We start from the raw sequence: 18,903 nt of genomic DNA on the forward strand, positions 1-18,903 counted from the left end.
CGTTGATCAATAAAAATGGTCCAAATGAGTCCCAATACTAATATTAATTACCCAAATCCAAATTTCACCATTTCCAGCCATTCTGGAGCCTCTAGCGCGATTTTTAAATTTCTCCAGAATTTTGAATTTGCTCCAGAAGGCGTGAATATGCAATTGGGCACCTAAAAATCGAGTTGTGTGTTATATTCGATCTGTTTTACGAGTTTATCCACATTAATTGAGTCGGTTTTGAGAGGGACACCTCAAGAGTGGTTTTGTGAACAGTTTTTTTTTTCAAATAAAAAATCCAAAAAAATCAAAAGTTTTCCATTTTCGAGGAAATTTTTGAAATTTGCGTGAATCGCTGTATTTTGTCCACAACTAACGTCCCGAGAACGAATTCCGCCATTTCGCACCAATCTGGAGCCTCCAGCGCGATTTTTAAATTTCTCCAGAATTTTCAGTTTGCTCTAGAAGGCGTGAGTATGAAGTTGGGCAGCTAAAAATCGAGTTGTGTGTTATACTCGATCTGTTTAACGATTTTATCCACATTTGAGTTTTCCCAATTGCATATTCATGCCTTGTGGAGCAAATTCAAAATTCTGGAGAAATTGAAAATCGCGCTGGAGGCTCCAGAATCGCTGGAAATGGTGAAATTTGGATTTGGGGAATTAATATTAGTATTGGGACGTATTTTGACCATTTTTATTGGTCAAGTACGTACCTACTTTTTCCAAAAAAGCATAAATCGCCAAAAACAGTCAATTTTGAATTTTCAAAAATTCGCCAAAATTCGAAAAATGAACTTGGGCAGCTGAAAATTTGGTTTTGGGGGTTTTAGAACATGCTCTTTCCAAAAATCGCGGTCTCGTTCAAATCGGAGGCGGACACCTCAAGAGGTTCTCTTGTCAGTACTGCAGTTAAATGTTCTAATTTCAACTTTTCGAGCCCGCTGAAGATGATTTTTCAAGCCGCTGTAAAGTCTCCAGCATAACTTTTTGAAAATTCCAACTTTAGAATTTTTTCAAATTTTCAGTAGAGTGCCGAGTAGAAGTGAGTTTACAAGAATCTTGTTAATCAGTTGTTCGCTTTCATCTTTCTTCATCTTATTATGCAGGCATCGCAGCGCAGAGGCGGAGTTGAATATACCTACCTCGTATCGTTAAATGTACTTAGGTACATTGCGTTAATTGCAACGCGGAATTAGCTGTTAATTTTTGATATCCTCGTAACGACCTAATCATATCCGCTTGAAACGAACGTAGGAAGGTGTACCTAATACCGCGCGATGCTCGTTGATTTATTATGCATTTTTAGGTTTTTGAAGATTTTCTTAAATTATGGCGCGCCGTTGATTAGTCATTTCCGTAATGCGTAATTTTTTTTTCACGGATAAGTTGCAGTGTTGTATATAGTCATATTTTCACGCGAGCGACGCAAAAATGTGTGCTTTATGATTAGATAGGTCTCGCTCATCGCTGATAATATGTGCATCGAGAGTCGAAATCATTTCTATAGTCTTCTCTTTTCGTTTTCCGGCATATGTATACTCGTAGTATGGGCTCGACGCGACGCTCGCGAGAAAAAATAGCTTTTAATTGTACAGAATTAGCTGACGAGTCTAAGTACTGTATACATAGATATAAGTAAGTGCGAGTATTAGGCTAATACATATGAGCGGAATTTAAACGACTTATTCGTTTGTTAATACAGTCTCATCTTCAACTTTCCTTCTCCCTCCTTTCGTATATAATCTAGCTCATTGTTGCTGCTCAATTGATAATTAAAAATAGGTAGTAGGTTAGGTACATATTACATAATTACGAGTACGTAAGTATAATGAGTGGAATAAGTACGTACGTTTGCACTCTTAATAATGATTAATGACTGGAAAGCCAATTTAAGACTTTTTTTAGACTTGACGATTTTGAAATTTGTGAAAAAAAAATTCTCAATACTGACGAATCGGGGTTAACGACGATAAGGCACAGTTCTTCAAAGTTGGAGATTTAAAAAAAAAGTCCAAAAAGTACCCACCTCTCTCGAAAATTTTCCTTGTATTGTAATTTTTGAAAAAAAAGTCAACTCTGTAAGAGGATTGTATCGCTCGATGGTTTGAATTTACTTGGTCGTTTCACGTACCTAACTAATTTTAAAACTATTTGACAATTTTTCTCGAATAGATATACGCGAGAAGCTAAATTCTTATGCGCAAGGTTCATCAATGACCGTGGTGTAGGTGGTATTTTTAATATGGATAGACTATAGTATCTGTGTATTTGCCTATCTGGTATCTCTATACGAGTGCATATTTTGATATGGTGTTCGTGGCACGCGCGATAGACGTTTTTTTTCCTCCGCGCAATGCTATAGTAAGATTAGTGGGCCGTGAAAAAAAGAAGAAAATAAAATAAGAACCTACTTAAATTAATAGAGTGCGAAACTCGCAAACCATGCAGCTGAGGCGTTTTATTGGGGTTATTTTCACATACGTACAACACCGAACACGTACGTCTACGTACATCGCCGAGTTAAATACGTAATAATAATTTATTAGTTAAAGTTGAATTTATACGTTTATCTATTTCCTTAGAAATTGAAGTATTTACTTAACGCAATAAGAATATAAAAGGATCGTTTTGCATTTCAAAGATTTTTTTTTAATGATTAAAGTGGAACTTGGACCTTTTCAAAAAATAAATAAACTCGAAATGTTCAAATTTCTATTCAATTGTTTTATCCCCCCCCCCTCCTTAGACGATGAAACAACGGAAGTAGTCTCCTAAATTTCTAAAAATAATTGGATATACGCTGTCGAGTTGTGTGGAGGATTCTGAATTCTGACACAGAGAGATTGAAATTTTTCAGAAGTTTTTACCAACTTTGATTTATTTTATTTTATTTTTCTCGACTTTTTACGTATATAACTTTTGGGTATGGGGGGGGGGGGGGTTCCGTACGAAAAAAAATAGCTATATAGCTCGAGCCTGCGGGATTAAGAAGGACGATTTCGTATTGGAAAAACGATTTTTCAAAAGAATTATGACGCAGAAATGAAAAACTTTTGTACTTACATATTTTCCTTCCCTCACCCCTCCCTATTCAAACTTCAGGTTTTCTGTTCGTTCATTTTTCAAAAAATATATCCATTGTTAGCTCAATTTTTCTGGTTTTTGTTGAAATTTTTGACGTGATTTTGACTCGATTCTCTCCCCCCCCCCCCCTTCTGAATAATTGAGAAATTCCCTGTTAAAAGTCTCGCGTTTTTTTCGAGACTGGCAGAAAGTGTGTTGCTCATCTGCCTGAATTTTTCTAGCTTCATTTTATCTTTTTCAATCGATCTGTTTATTTGCTTTTTCTCCAAATACTTCTTTCTGGTTCTCTTTGAAAATCGAAAAATTTAGTCTGGAATTAATCCGATTCCTTCTCCATTGGACTTCACGAATAATGGAATAATTTCTATTTTTCATTTCAAACCTCTAGTTTTTTGTTAAAACTGTCCTGTTTTTCTGACAGAACTACCCCAAAGTTCTGTTTTTCGCCAAGAATTCCGAAAGAGTATGCTTTTTCTATTTTTTTCTGTCAAACTTTAAATCAAATATTTTGAAGTAAGTTTGACTGGAATAAATTTTTACTTGATTCCTTTTTCGTTTTTATCGGAAATTGCTTGAAATGTTTTCTATTTTCTGCCATAATTTTGAAAAAATCCTCATTTTTCCATTTTTTTTTTTTTTGGTTTTTGTTTTTCAAATTTGAAAATAGGGTCATTCCATGTCAATTGGACCAAAAAATAGTAGGTGGGTTTGGCGATTTTTTTAAAATTTTTCCTGTGGAAAGACCTTCCGAAGGGATGACCAATGGCGCAAATCGCAGTCCTCTAGCTCATTTTTAACGGCACCCAGGGGGTGTCAAAGTTTTCAGTGAACCTAAAATATCATCCATTTCAGCAGTGGATTGCTCGATAACCGCGATACCTACCAAAATGCAACTTTTTCTCATAGTTAGGGGTTTTGAAAGGCTTTTTGGTGATATTAAAGCTCTTTAATACAAGTATGGAAATAGATTATACTCTTAAGAAAGTCATAGGATTTTACGTAAGTTTTACGTACTGCGCAGTGCGCGAGCAAGCATCAAATCAGCTGTTCACGTACAACGTTGCACCGCAATGGTTGCTCCACCCATCTCCACCGCGTGACGACACCAACCTGCCATGCGCAGTACGTAACACATACGTAAAATGCTATGACTTTCTTAAGAGCATACTCTATTTCCATACTTGTATTAAAGAGCTTTAGGTGATATCATAAAAATCAGTGTTGCCACTTTTTTTCGTACAAAAAATTAGCTCAAAAAGTTTCGAAACGTAGTTTTCATGTCGTTCCGACTCTCAAAAATTCTGAAAAAAATATATTATGGACAACTGTTAATGCTGAACAACATATTTTGAAATTGGGATGGTAACTTGTTGCAAAGTCGATTTTAAAAAATTCAAAGTTTGCGAAAAAATGCGATTTTTTGATTTAAAACATGAAAAAAGTTTTGATTGGTAAAGTTGACCCATTTGACCCCTATTTTTACATATCTGTTGAAAAAGTTGTAAAAACTCCTTTCACTCAATAAAATAAACTCATCACAAAAAAATCAAAATTCGAAAAAATTCAATTTTCAATTTCAAACATCAAAAAAAGTTTGAATTTATTCAGTTGTCTTATTTTGACCACTTTCTGACGTATTTCATGAAAAAGTTGATACAAATCACACTCACAGCAAAGAAATTAAAATTTGCTTATTTTTTGAATTTTTTCGAATTTTGATTTTTTTTGTGATGAGTTAATTTCACCGAGTGAAGGGGTTTTTTCAACTTTTTCAGCAGATATGTAAAAATATGGGTCCAATGGGTCAACTTTACCAATCAAAACTTTTTTTCATGTTTTAAATAAAAAAATCGCATTTTTTCGCAAAGTTAAAATTTTTTAAAATCGACTTTGCAACAAGTTACCATCCCAATTTCAAAATATGTTGTTCAGCATTAACAGTTGTCCATAATATATTTTTTTCAGAATTTTTGAGAGTCGGAACGACATGAAAACTACGTTTCGAAACTTTTTGAGCTAATTTTTTGTACGAAAAAAAGTGGCAACACTGATTTTTATGATATCACCAAAAAGCCTTTCAAAACTTCTAACTATGGGGAAAAGTTCCATTTGGGTAGGTATCGTGGTTATCGAGTAATTTACTTGCTGAAATGGATGATATTCTAGGTTCACTAAAAACTTTGACACCCCCTGGCTGCCGTTAAAAATGGGCTGGAAGGCTGCGATTTGCGCCATTGGTCATCCCTTCGGAAGGTCTTTCCACAGGAAAAATTTCAAAAAAATCGCCAAACCCACCTACCACTTCTTGGTCCAATTGACGTGGAATGACCCAATAGTAAAGTTTTAGATACTTATGTTGAATAAATTTGTCTGCCCTATTTGTTAGACATCTTGGTTTTAGTCTACATTTCTTCCAAAAGACCCCCACCCCCTCCTCACTACTGCATTTGAAGAATTTTATCGCACTAATCTGTACCATACTCGTATATTGTATAAGATGGCGTTATAGGGATAGTAAAAATTGCGTTCGCTTTGGTGGCGCTCGCAATAAAACCCCGTAGAAATCGAGTCAATGAGTCAGTCAGTCAGCCAGTCTGGTCTTGTTTTGTGAAAAACTTGGCTCTGGTCGACGAATCGTCGCGTCGGGTAAACTTTCATTGATAAAGAGCTTAGTTTTTTTCCGCACGTCTAATGTCATTGAGAAATACGGATACGGTATTGTACGTAATGTCGGTACCGAACAAGTACATTGCTACATACGAGTATCGTGAGTAGATATGTAGGTAGGTAGGTACCTATAAATGCAACTACGAGTAAAAAGTATACATAGACATACGTAGAGTATAGAGAGAAAGGAAGCCGACGAGGCGACGCGATGCGATGCGGACGCTATGATTCAACGTCTCGATGAGTCTGGATGGCAAATTTCCAAAATTGACGGCGCGCCGCGCCTCACCGCAGGTCGTCTGGCCGCCGCCGCCGCCACCAGCTCTTCGGTGAATGAGTTGGCCGCGGTGGCGGTAGACGTCGTTGAACTTGATAATGTAGCCGACGTACGAGTATATCCATGTAACTTGTACTTAAACTTACATAATAGCGTGTCCAATCAAAGGACGCCGTATCCGCCTGCTCTTCTCGCACCTCCTGCCTGGCTCCGACTTGGAGCAGAAAATTTTTTCACCCGACCCTGCGACTGCGACCCTGGCCCCCGGATGCTGGCTCCTGCCGCAGACGTGGACGGATCGGATCGTCCGCATCGTCGTCGTTCTTCGTCCGTCGTCCGTCGTCGCCATCGCTTTCATTCTTGCTGGTTACGTTGCTTGGGGTTTCCGTTTCCGGCGCGACGACGAGCGACGCGTCCAACTCTTTTTTCGTCGTCTTCTTCCGTTCCATGTTTAATTCTTTCCCTCTTGCGAGTATTTTTCAAGAATAAATATCAGATTATCTGCATAATTTCGAAAGATAGACTCGTAAATGCGTCATTTATCATTCGTACAGTACGAGGACTGCAGGACTCGAGTCCGTTTGTAAATCCTATGCCTATCGACCTCTTTTAGCTCTGCCATAATTGTTCAAATGGTCCTATTTTAAACATTAGCTTTACGAAAATATACATACACCTTTACTCGATAAGTAGGTACGTAAATACGAGTACGTAATATTATGTTCTCGTATAATCGCACATGATTGTACACGAGCAACTAGGTCTTTTGGTATAATTTGATAAAGTATACCCAATTCAAAATCGTACCATCGTCCATCGCTGCAGCTATACATTTATTATAATGAATAGCAAATCTCATTCGTATCTCTGCTTATCAATACGATGCAGCGATTGCTCTAGTAATAATAATGTTGTAAGGACGAGTACCTATAGTGACTAGTGAGAGGTCGAATCGTGTCGATGCCGTTCGATAGAGAACTATTCGCTAATCTCTGCGAATCTGATACCTACAACCACCTACTTACTCGTATATGCTATATAATTATGCTTACTCCTATGTTGGTAAATCCCACATACCGCAGTGAAAAAGTGCGACTTCTATCTATTTATTCGACGATTAATTTAATAGTGTCCGTATAAAAATACACACGCTATCAGTCGTCGTTTTGTCGCGATTTTTTTTCTTTTTCGTTTATTTCAAATACAATTTTGGGGAAATGCATACATAAGTAGTTCATGTTTGTATATAGATTGCGGATACCAAGTAGCTCTGCAGGGTGTCAATTGCATATATACGTGTTACCTACATTTTAACCCAAGTTAGATCATAGTTTTTTTTTTCTCGATCTCGATCTGGTCACCTCCACTTTAATGTATTATCGATGCTAAAAATCTCCGTTATGCGACCTACACGATGCATAAGAAATCGAGCAATTTTTTTTTCGCAAAGTGACAGATTATTTTATGTAAAAAACGAGCTGAAATACTGTTTCCTCAAAGATGATATTTTTTCAATCTGCATAGTAATTATTTTGGGAGACAAAATGAGGAGAAAATATAATTCTTCGACAAAATGTTCTATCTGAAAAACTCAAAGAATGAACAATGTGTTTTGAGCGCTTGAGTAGATTTGGGGGGGGAGGGGCACCCCTCAGAATGTGCTATTTGAGGTTATTTTCAATCGATTGACTTGAAATTTGGTCTAAAAGATAGGGGAACTGGAGAGCAATGCTTTTCAAATTTTTCAAAAAAAATTTTTTGACCTAAAACCGAACTTAAAATTGGCGTTAAAAACTTGAAATTCTTGAAAAGAGGTGTCTAAATTTTGGAAAAAGTCCAAAAAAAATATTTTTACGTTTTTTAATGTATTTTTTTCAATATTTACTTCTAATAGAATTTCTCGAGTGGTGGCTGCTGTACTATTATCATAACACCATAATTTTTTGGTCAAATGCATGTTACTTACTTATTGGATTCTTGGCGAATTTTCGAAAAATTCAACAAAACGATCGTGGCAAATTTTCATTTTTTTTCACTGAAAAGATCTCAAAAAATTCCGGATCTTTCTCTTCCAATTTTCTCCAAAAATTTAAAATCAATATCAAGTTTTTTTTTTCATTTTGATTTTCTCAGAATAATTTTTTTTATAATTTTGAGATTCAGAAAAAAAGTACTAAAAAAAATTGAAAATTTTAAGAATTGACAAAATTTTAACGTTTTTGAATTTTTGATGAAAATTTCATTTTTAGATAGCTATTAATGTGGAAAGAACCGTACAAAAATTTTGAAAATTTGTTGAAATTTCATTTTGGAGTTTTATTGATTTTGACCAGCATTGGTTGCAAAAAATCCTTTTTTTTTTTTTTGGTCAAAATTACATAAAAAAGTCTTGCTTTCTCGATAAAACTGCGAAAAGCCCTTTTTTTCAAAATTAACGGAATGCACAAATTTTTATCAAACTTGCAAAAAGGGTCCGGCTTTCCTTTCAAAATCAGCAAGAAGTAGTTGACCTATTTTTTTCCACTTCATAAATAGCTTAAAAAAGTCTTGTTTTTTTTTCAAAAATTGCAAAAATGTCTTGTTTTTTGTGAATTTTGCAAAGAGATGGCTTGTTTTCTCGTCAACAATTTTTTCTTTTTCTTTTACAAAATTCCAAAAAAAAAATGTGTAGAAATGTCCTTTTTTTCTTCAAGACTACCATTAGGTATAAGATTGTAAGTGGTTCTGCTGTTTCGCAAAATAAAAACTAAAGACTGCTTTTTCAATCAAACCTTAAAAAGTTTTATTTTCACTGTTTTTCTGAATTTTGATTTTTTTTTTCATTGACAAAATTTTTTCCTAAATAAATTTTAATAAAAAAAAAAAAAATTGAAAAAAGATTGTTGCCGAATGTTTTGCTTTTGTATGGAGGTTCTGTTTGCTTATTGATACTTACCTTATGATTTTCAAAATCAAATTTCCAAAAATAAAATTATTAAAGAGCTCAACCAAATTGAAAATTTTTTTCATTAGGAAATTTTGATACTGCATAGAAAATAACGGTACTTAGTACTTACCTATAAGTTTTTATAATTTACTCAAAATTCCAAAAATTCCAAAATGCACTTTTTCCAAAAAAAAAAAAAAAAAAAAAAAATAGAATAAACTGCCATGTTTTACTTGAAGCCAAATTTTTCTGGATCCAAAAAAAAAAACAAAAAGAATGAGAAGAGAATCGAAAAAATTTCAATTAGGTAATGAAATCTTGAATCAAGTTCTTATATATCAATTCGATGTTTTGTTTTCATCTGTATCTTTGAACTTGAATTCTAAATTTCCAAAGTGAGTGATAACTCAAATTCATTTTTTTTTTAAACTATCGCAGTTAATTTTTCAGTTCTCACATGAAAATTTTTGAAATTTACCCATTGAACTTATACTCTGGGAATAAAAAAGCTAAACCAATACCTATTCAAATCGATGAGATTTCAAATACAAATCATAAAAATCTTGGTTTTTGGTCGGCTGGAAAGAAATGAAATTTCGTTTCTTCAAAATCAAAAGAATTTAATTTTCTTAAGAAAAATTGGTCATTTTTGAAAAATCACTATTTTTAGATCTTAAAAAATTATTCAAAGATCTAGAATCTGTTTTGCTTAAGTTGAAAATATAGGTACCGTTCTTTTCTGTCTTATATTGACGATTTTGTCATTTCCCATTGCCATACCAACGCCTTCATCGCCGTGCAGAAAAGATGACTGTTCATCTTCTTCGGAATATCCGTTTGGGGATCGGCTCCATCATTTCCATTGTTTACTCATCAGTGTAACTTGCAAGGTGATCGATGATATAGTCATCGTGGTTATTTTACCTTTTACTTTCAAAAACCTGATGATAAGTAATTAAATTATTGCTTGGTATTTTTTTTTCTTTTTTCGAATTATGTCATAAATGATACGTGATGGTATTCGTTAAAATGTTCGATGTAGACGGACAAAAAAACCGTATATAAATATTTAATAAAATAATGATATTTTTTTTGCAACGCATCAACGCGACATGGGACGACTGCATTATTGACTAACGTATCCTCGTTTGTTTTGCGTGTTGCAGATGAGTGGAAAAAGAAGGCGCAGCTTTAAATGTGCCGTTCATCAAAGAGATCGAGAAATAAGCAGCGAAAACGATTTTCACATCATCATCGAAAAGCCTACGGTATTTCGCAGGTGAGTTGTCTCAATACCTACCTAATATTTAAATTACTCGTAGTTCTCAAGATGGAACTCTAAATTACTTTACCAATAAGTACAGCATGATTTACTCGTATTCGTATACTCGTATTACGTAATTACTGGTATGGTATACGATTTACATTCATTATGAGTGAATCGAGTCAACGATACCGGAACTCTGCAGCGAACCCCTGGAATCCGGACACGCTAAAACAATGAAGAGTCGACGACGACCATTTTGAACGTATTGTGTTGAAATTTGAAATGCCATGGCAGTGGCAATGGTCGGATCAGAAATGAAAGGATATTTCGCCACGTCGCGTCGATTTAATTGTTCTACGACGATAATGTCGTAATTCTTGACAACAAATGCAGATTCGTATAAAGTCTTGGAAAACGTAACCGCAGATTAAGGTTAACCCTAATTTCCAACGAAAACGGTTAGCTATATACAGCTACACCCTCGGTGGGGTGGCGTTTTTGTTTTTCTGTAATTTTGCGCGACTGATTCCGCCAGTGACTGTTCTATTTCTCCTTATTTCGAAAGCGAACACCGAAATCAAACTTAGTCGAACAAAAAAAAAAATCTCTGTGTGACTGTGACATTCCATCGACTGGCAAGTGTGTTTTTTTGGCTAACGCTAGAACGCCACTTACGAGACGATGCGACGAGTTAGTGGCCCGATGCGATTGCAAATTCCATTCACGAAATATGGATTCTAATGACGGTAACGTACCATGTACGACGCACGTTGTTTGTACGTATATTTGTCATTCATCATACGAGAGTTTAGCTCAAGGTCATACTCGATATAGACACCTCCTTATTTAACTTTTTCTTTCATTAAAAATGATCATATTATATTTTACGAGCATCAATAAAACATACGTAAGTAACACCTATAAGGTTTAGGGTAACTTAATCATACCTATCACAATTCTTTTGCGGTTTTGTCGTTGATGGTTGTGATGGGGAAAACAATTCCATGAATTTTAGTCTCTCAATTGAAAATTAAATCCTACCAAAAACCCCTTCCTCTCTCAGTTTCCAAAAAATGAAAGAATCCATCTTTTTTCCATTTTTTGAATTGGACACATTCTCATGAAACAAATGTTGTCACTCCCCCCCCCCCCCCACAAATAATATCTAAAAATGTTAGACTCGTGATTTTTCGAAAAACGAGAAACAATATATTTTTACATTCTTATCTTTACAAGGGTAACTGGAAGGCAAAATTTCGAACCGGGTGAAGCTAAATCGAAAGAACATACATATGCCAAAATACATTACCCAATTTACCCACCTACCAACCTATATTTCAGAAGCTAAATTGTATTTTTGCTTTTTGAAGACTATTTGAAAATTTTTGGGTTTAAATGGGGCAAAAAATTGAAAGCTTACCAAATTTGCCTTGAACGTTGGGATTTGATTGTATGTAGTGTATTATTTTTTGTACCCCCCCCCCCCGCCTTCAATTGCAAACAGTTTCAAACCGTTTTATTGAGCTGTTCTAGATCCTGCAACCGATTTTTGAAAATTGAAAAAATTGCTACAAAATTTCATCTAATGAAGTTAAAAAGCTAACATCTTTCGCCTCAAATTCTGATTTCAACATGCTGAGTAAAAGTGGGTTCAGTGAGTGTAAACTAAGCACAGCAAAACATTGTGAAGACATTTTAATTTTTTAAAGCATGTTGGGGGCTCCCTCCAGTTTTTCTACAATTTTTAAAAATTTTCAACTCTCCTAAAAAAAAAAAAAAAAAAAAAAAAAAATACCCGAGATAGAAAATATTGGATTTAGAACACATGCGGCAATACAAGGGAACTTCTTGAGGTGTCCGCCTCCGATTTGAACGGGTGCACGATGTTTGGAAGGAGTATAGTCTAAACCCCCCAAAACCAAATTTTCAGCTGCCCAAGTTCATTTTTCGATTTTTGGCGAATTTTTGAAAATTCAAAATTGACTGTTTTTGGCGATTTATGTTTTTTTTTTTTAAAAAAAGTACGTTGATCAATAAAAATGGTCAAAATAAGTCCCAAAACTAATATTAATTACCCATATCCAAATTTCACCATTTCCAGCCCTTCTAAAGCCTCCAGCTCCAGCGCGATTTTTCAATTTCTCCAGAATTTTGAATTTGCTCCAGAAGGCGTGAATATGAAGTTGGGCAGCTAAAAATCGAGTTGTGTGTTATACTCGATCTGTGTAACGAATTTATCCACATTTGAGCCGATTCTGGAGCGGACACCTCAAGAGTGGTTTTTTGACCAGCTTTTTTTCAAAATAAAAATATCCAAAAACCAAAAATTCCTCGTTTCTGAGAAAATGTTTGAAATTTGCGCGAATCGCTGTATTTCGTCATTAATTGACCACACGAAAGCGAATTTCGCCATTTCCAGCCTTTCTTGGGGCTTCCTTTAATTTTTGGATACTTTTATTATGAAAAAAGCCGGTCAAAACCTCACTCTTGAGGTGTCCCCTCCAGAATCGGCTGAAATGTGAATAAATTCGTTAAACCAACTCGATTTTTAGCTGCCCAACTTCATATTCACGCCTACTGGAGCAAATTGAAAAATCTGGAGAAATTTAAAAATCGCGCTGGAGCCTCCAGAATAGCTGGAAATGGCGAAATTCGCCCTCGTAGGGTTAGTTCATGACGAAATACTGCGATTCACGCAAATTTCAAAAATTTCCTCGCAAACGGTAAAATTTTGATTTTTTTGGATTTCTTATTATGAAAAAAGCTGGTCAAAAAACCGCCTTCTGGAGCAAATTCAAATTTCTGGAGAAATTGAAAACTGGCGCTGGAGGCTCCAGAATGGCTGGAAATGGCGAAATTTGGATTTATGGAGTTAATATCAGTTTTAGGACTTATTTTGAACATTTTTACTGATCAAGTACATACTTTTTAAAAAAAAGCATAAATCACCAAAATAGTTGATTTTGGATTTTCAAAAATTCGCCAAAAATCGAAAAATGAACTTGGGCAGCTGAAAATTTGGATTTAGGGGTTTTAGAACATGCTCTTTCCAAAAATCGCGGTCTCGTTCAAATCGGAGGCGGACACCTCAAGATGTTCCCTTGTCAGGTTGGGGTTGGGGTTGGGGTGGGCAGTCGAGTCAAAAAAATGTTGAAATGGTTTTAAATCAAAAGTATCAAAACTAACCTATTTCGCTAAATTTGGAAAGAGTGTGTATCAACTCTCGCGAAAATTCACCAAAAATCGAGGAATGCACTTCAGCACTTGAAATTTTGAAACATGCATTTTTGCATACTCGTACCTACATACTTTTTCGATTTAGCATCGTCTCATCTTTTGATTAACGGAAAATTTGATGGAAAAAGTTTCGCTGAAACTTGGAGGAACTTTTTTCATGGTGATTCGTGCCCTATGCACAGTTTGTAGTTGTGTAGGTACTAGGTAGGTACTTGTTGGTGAACGGTGAATCATTTTATGTGTATTAGACAGGCACGTCATGGTCTGAAAATCGTCAAATTACGCGAGAGTCGAAGCGTAAATTTAAGGTTAGTCGATGCAGCACTGAGCACAGTGAAAATCCAGCTGATATTCGAACATACGAGTAAGCTAAGGCTACGAGTATGCTCGTCAAATTGGACGAGAGTGCCTTATACGATGACGTGTGCGAAAAAAACAACAACAACAACAACAACAACAACAACTACATACAAAGTACAAGTATCGACTTGTTACGATTTTTGTACTTTTTAAATTATAAAAATTGGCATTTCTCTCTTCCATTTACACAAATAGAGTTGGTCTTTTTAGCACGTCGTCATATATGTATTATCGTATGTCTGTCTAATGAAAGTATGTAATAGGTATATAATAAGTGTGCACTATGCAGACCTAAAAGTACTCCACGAATGATACTCGTATTCGTGTACATGTACAATTCGTATGCAAAATCAAGAGTAGTCTCCACTACTCACCACCCACTGCCGAATACCTACATAAACCCTATACGTTTACGTACACTTCGTACTCGTATAGTTATAAGCCTGCTGAATTGTTTGAATTGCAGTGCGGTGCTCGCATCTCCCAGTCGAGTCAACATACTCGTAACATAGGATTCACTTTTGACTTTATACTGTGCTGTGAAGTACATTACTACATAGCTTTAGCATAGCTTTAGCTGCCAATCTACATACCATGTAATCTAATCTTATGTTTCATCTTGCGTTTGTTTCAGAATGGTGCATTTAATAGCGGCCGAAATTTTGACCGATGAACGCGATCGGAAATATTATGCCGATCATTACACGTGTTGCCCACCTCCGCTATTTATTATTTTGATTACATTTATTGAGGTAAGCTATATGCGATGATTAGATTATCATTTTATGTTAATATCATCCTTATTTTAACTTAATTGGTTGCACAGTCGAATGGGAATGGCGAGGGGGGGTGTCTTATTACACATTTTACTTACCAAAAAAAGTTGTTGCACACCGACAAAAAAAAAATTCATTCAAAATTTCAGTATTGAGAGTTCAAATTTTTAATCACTTAGGTAGGTAATATAAATTCGGTTTGTAAAGAACATCAAAATAATTATATACCTATGTACATAATCTTAATGAAAGTCGATCATGACCTTCACAATTTCGTAAAAAAAAACAGAAGTTTTTGGCTAAAATGCGAATTTTTTGAGCAATTTGTAGAAAATAGTAAAGATTTTTAATGTTTTTTTTGTAAGAAGTGACTTTTCAATATTTTTTGGAAAACAGTGATTTTTTTAATAATTTATTTCTAAGAAGTAGTTTTTTAAACAATTTATTTCAAAAAAGTGACTTTTTTTTTGACAAAAGACTGCATTTTTAACATTTTTTTTTTACAAAGAAGTGATTTTTTAGTAATTTTTTGCAGAAAAGTAAATTTAGTATTTTGTTTGCACTTTTTTGATGAAAAGTCATTTTTAAATAATTTTTTGCACAAAGTGATTTTAATAGTTTTTTTTTTTTTTTTACAAAAAGTGACTTTTTAGCAATTTTTTGCTGGGAAGTGATTTTTTAGCAACTTTTTGCAAAAAAAGGGCCATTTTTTTACAAAAAAAGTGAAGATTTTTCATGCTTTTGTAACAAGTGAGTTTTCAACAATTTTTTGCAAAAAACTGAATTTTTTGGAAAACAGTCATTTTTTAATAATTTTTTGCTTAAAAATGATTTTTTTCAACATTTTTTTGAGACATAGTGATATTAGTATTTTTTGTAAAATTAAAAGTACCTACCTAATTGTTTGCCAAAAGTGACTTTTTAGCCATTTTGAGCAAATAAAAGTGTATGCGAACAGTGCCTTTCGGTTTTTTCTTCTTCAAAAAAATGTGAATTTTTGGTAAAATCTGGTTAAGAAACTTGAGATTTTGAGCAATTTTTTGGAAAATGAGTGAGATTTGGCAATTTTTACAAAGGTGATACATTTTACTTTTTTGGTAGAAAGTGATACTCGATCGATTTTTGTTCAGCAAAAGTAAATGTTTTTTTAAAGCAATTTTTAGCAATAGAGTGTGAGACTTTTCATATCATAAAAAACGACAATTTTTGAGAATTTTTGGCAATAAACGAAATTTTTTATTTTTGAATAAGACGAGATTTTTTGCTTATTTGTCAGACTGAAGATAAGACTGACAATTTTGGCAGAAGGCAAGGCTTTAGGTATGAAAATATAAAATTGGATTTTCTTTAGCAAAGTGGTCTGACTTTTTATATCTAATGTAACTGGAAGAAACACTGACATCAGATTTCGCATCATGCTGTATTTTGAACTTTGCAAGTGTAAGGTTGGTGAAGGTCTTGAATTGGTCTAAATCTAAAACTTTCAACATTGAGAAAATTTTCAGCAGTTTAGCAATTAATTTTTGAGAGAGAGAGAGAGAAAGAGAGAAAAAGGAGAAATTGAGATAGGATAAAGAAGCCGAGTTAAAGCGCAGGTCTATGGTTTGCTGTATGCACGCGATGCACTCGTAAGTTTTCTTTGCTACGTACACGTAGGGTGACGGTGCATTAAATGCATACGAGTGCAGGGTGCACTGTGTGGCCGCGGTGTCTCTGCCTATGTTCCAACTTTCAAGTACACGCATATTATCTACGTTATTTGCATACTATACTCACTTACTCAGTTCTTACTTCATCGCAAGTGTAGGTAGGCACTAGGCAGTGTCATTAATATCTCTTAATAAAGGCAGGTATTTCTCAACCGACCTGAAAGACAAAGAAGAATCGAAAGAGGGCCTCCAAAATACGAGTACTTCCTCAATTCCAGCCCAAATTTCACTCGAGTATTTAAATTAATTTCTTGATTTTTGAAAAAATTTTAAAATTTAAAATTTGGTTCATGTCTACAAAAAAAAATTAAAATCTGATCAAATTAAAGTACCTATACATATAGGACTGGAATTTGATTTGTACATATCTTGTTTGCAACTTCCCAAATCGTAAGGTGATGATTCGAGCTGCAGTTTTGAAGCCTTCGACGAATTTTCCTATCCTTCGGAAGTTCCCTTCGAGTGATGGATTTTTTGTTTTTTTCGGCACGATGTTGTTTTGTCATTTTTTTTTTTTACCCTTCGAGAACACGAATCACGATACGAGAGTATTGTTTTTCACTTTTTCGTACGATTAATCACGTATTCGAGCCCGGACTCTTTGCAATAGTGCTTTGCATCGCATCGTATCGTATCGTGTCGTGTCGCATGTCGATGGTTTTTTTAATTTGATTCAATTTTATTGTACTATTTTCTGTATTCTGCGGCTGTTTTTTTCTTTCGACTCAGGAATTGTCGATGAGAGGTGAAGGGGTGAAAGAGGAGAAAAATCGATTATTGTCAAAAAAAAAACAGCCTATCTTCGTATCACGATTCAAACTGGTCTCACGAAAATACAAATATACACGTAGTCGCTTCGACGGCCTCGGTTTACTTACTTACGTGTATGTGTATGTGTATTATCGATCAATCTTCTCGGTTGTGGTGGCGGTGGTACGCGGTATGAATTTGATGGAGTAAATTTTGGCCCTGTTACCTTGTCTCGAGTCGATGCGGTATAAGTATTCGTTTTTCGTTATGGGCTATGCTGGTGTGTCGTGTCCAACCTAGCGTAGGCTATACACTATACAGCTACGAGTACACGAATTTACAGTGGCTGGCTTTCGGTTTTCGTTAGACTGCGATGCCAAAAAACCGGCATCGGCACGCGATCGTTAAACACCGAATAAGTACGGCGAATAATTAATTTTTGTTTTTTCTAAAATAAATACGGCGAATAGATATACCTTACCTATAAAGTAGATACCATACTTAATAAGCTGTGGGTTGTGAAAATATTTGACTGGTATTTCGAACGTGACACAAATTTATAATGAATTTTGAAAAAAAAAAACGAACGACATGATTGTAGAGCGATTTGTTGAAAGAAAGCACGAGTTTTGAGAAGTAAATTTTTTTCAGAAGGCCAAAGTAACATGAATGCACATTGCACCTTTTTCAAAACTGAATAAATTTCGAAATGAAAATGTTTAAATTCTGACCAATCAGGAATTTATAAGATCACAATATGCTCTGGCTGTGACAAACTAAGAGAAACATCATAACCAGATACAAGGAACATATGCACAAAGCTATATAGATACAATATTGAAGGAAAATCAGCACCAATTTTCGTTATTGTTTCAATAATTTTGTCTATTTTTTTTTTTTTTTGCAATATTTATTGCTTCGTTGCCTTTTTACCTAGGTACTATTAAACCCCATGCCCCAGTAATCTTTATTGAAAATTTTTTTGATTCTTTTTTTTCATCTACATTTTATCATGTTCTTGATCATTTTTGATTTTTTTAACCAACTTCATCGATTTTTTGTCTTGTCTGATTAATAGTTATTTGTTTTGTCAATTTTTACTGATTTTTCTCCGTCTAACTGAATTTTAGAGATTTTAATCATCATTCTTCATAATTATTCCTGTAAGTCCATCGTAATTCATTTCGTCGATTTCAATAGATTGCCCTACTGATTTAAAGTCCTTTGCATGAGATCTTAAGTAGATTTCAGTAGCACCACATCTCCAAATTGGATATTTTATTTTCACATTCCTCATGGTCCATGTTTCACAGAAATACTTCAGAATGGTCCATACGTAGCATCGCGCAATTCTCTTCCTCAGACTTAGATTCATCGTTCGATTTCCAAGCACATTGATGAAATTATTGAACGCGCTTTTTGCCATTCTGATCCTTGGTTTGATCTCCTTTTTTGATCTCTACCATCATTATTTATCAGCGCTCCGAGGCATCTAAACTGATTTACACTTTCAATTTCTTGTGTTCTAATGTTGATTTTCACCTCTTCATCGTCTTTCTTGGTGAATTTCATAACCTTGGTTTCGCCCGCGTTTATCTTCATTCCATATTTTAATCCAGCGCTGTTTATTTGGTTGATCATTACCTGCATTTGAGCTTCAGTTCCAGCAAGAATCACTTTGTTGTCTGCTTAATTTATTTCATTGATTCTTTTGCCATTGATCTCGAGTCCCATTCTCTCAATTCTTGCTTCTCTCATAATTTTGTCTAGATACAAGTTGAACAGCCTAGGCAATTGCGTGCCCTGCCTCACACCTCTTTTTATAGCACATCCATTCTCCAAGTAAGTATACATTTCCAA

The 18,903-nt window shown here is 34.8% G+C and overlaps 1 protein-coding gene across 3 annotated transcripts in view; it reads left to right on the forward strand.

Annotated features, from left to right (window-relative positions):
• The window catches only part of stet (stem cell tumor), a 98,050-nt gene that overhangs the window by 68,064 nt on the left and 11,083 nt on the right, over nucleotides 1–18,903 (forward strand). For all 3 annotated transcript variants that reach the window (XM_065358456.1, XM_065358457.1, XM_065358458.1), the window contains 2 exons: nucleotides 10,111–10,223; nucleotides 14,443–14,560. In XM_065358456.1, the coding sequence (XP_065214528.1) occupies nucleotides 10,111–10,223; nucleotides 14,443–14,560 (231 nt within the window). The remainder of the gene's footprint in view (nucleotides 1–10,110; nucleotides 10,224–14,442; nucleotides 14,561–18,903) is intronic.

This window comes from Planococcus citri, chromosome 3 (assembly GCF_950023065.1).
Source record: "Planococcus citri chromosome 3, ihPlaCitr1.1, whole genome shotgun sequence".
Lineage (NCBI taxonomy): Eukaryota > Metazoa > Arthropoda > Insecta > Hemiptera > Pseudococcidae > Planococcus > Planococcus citri.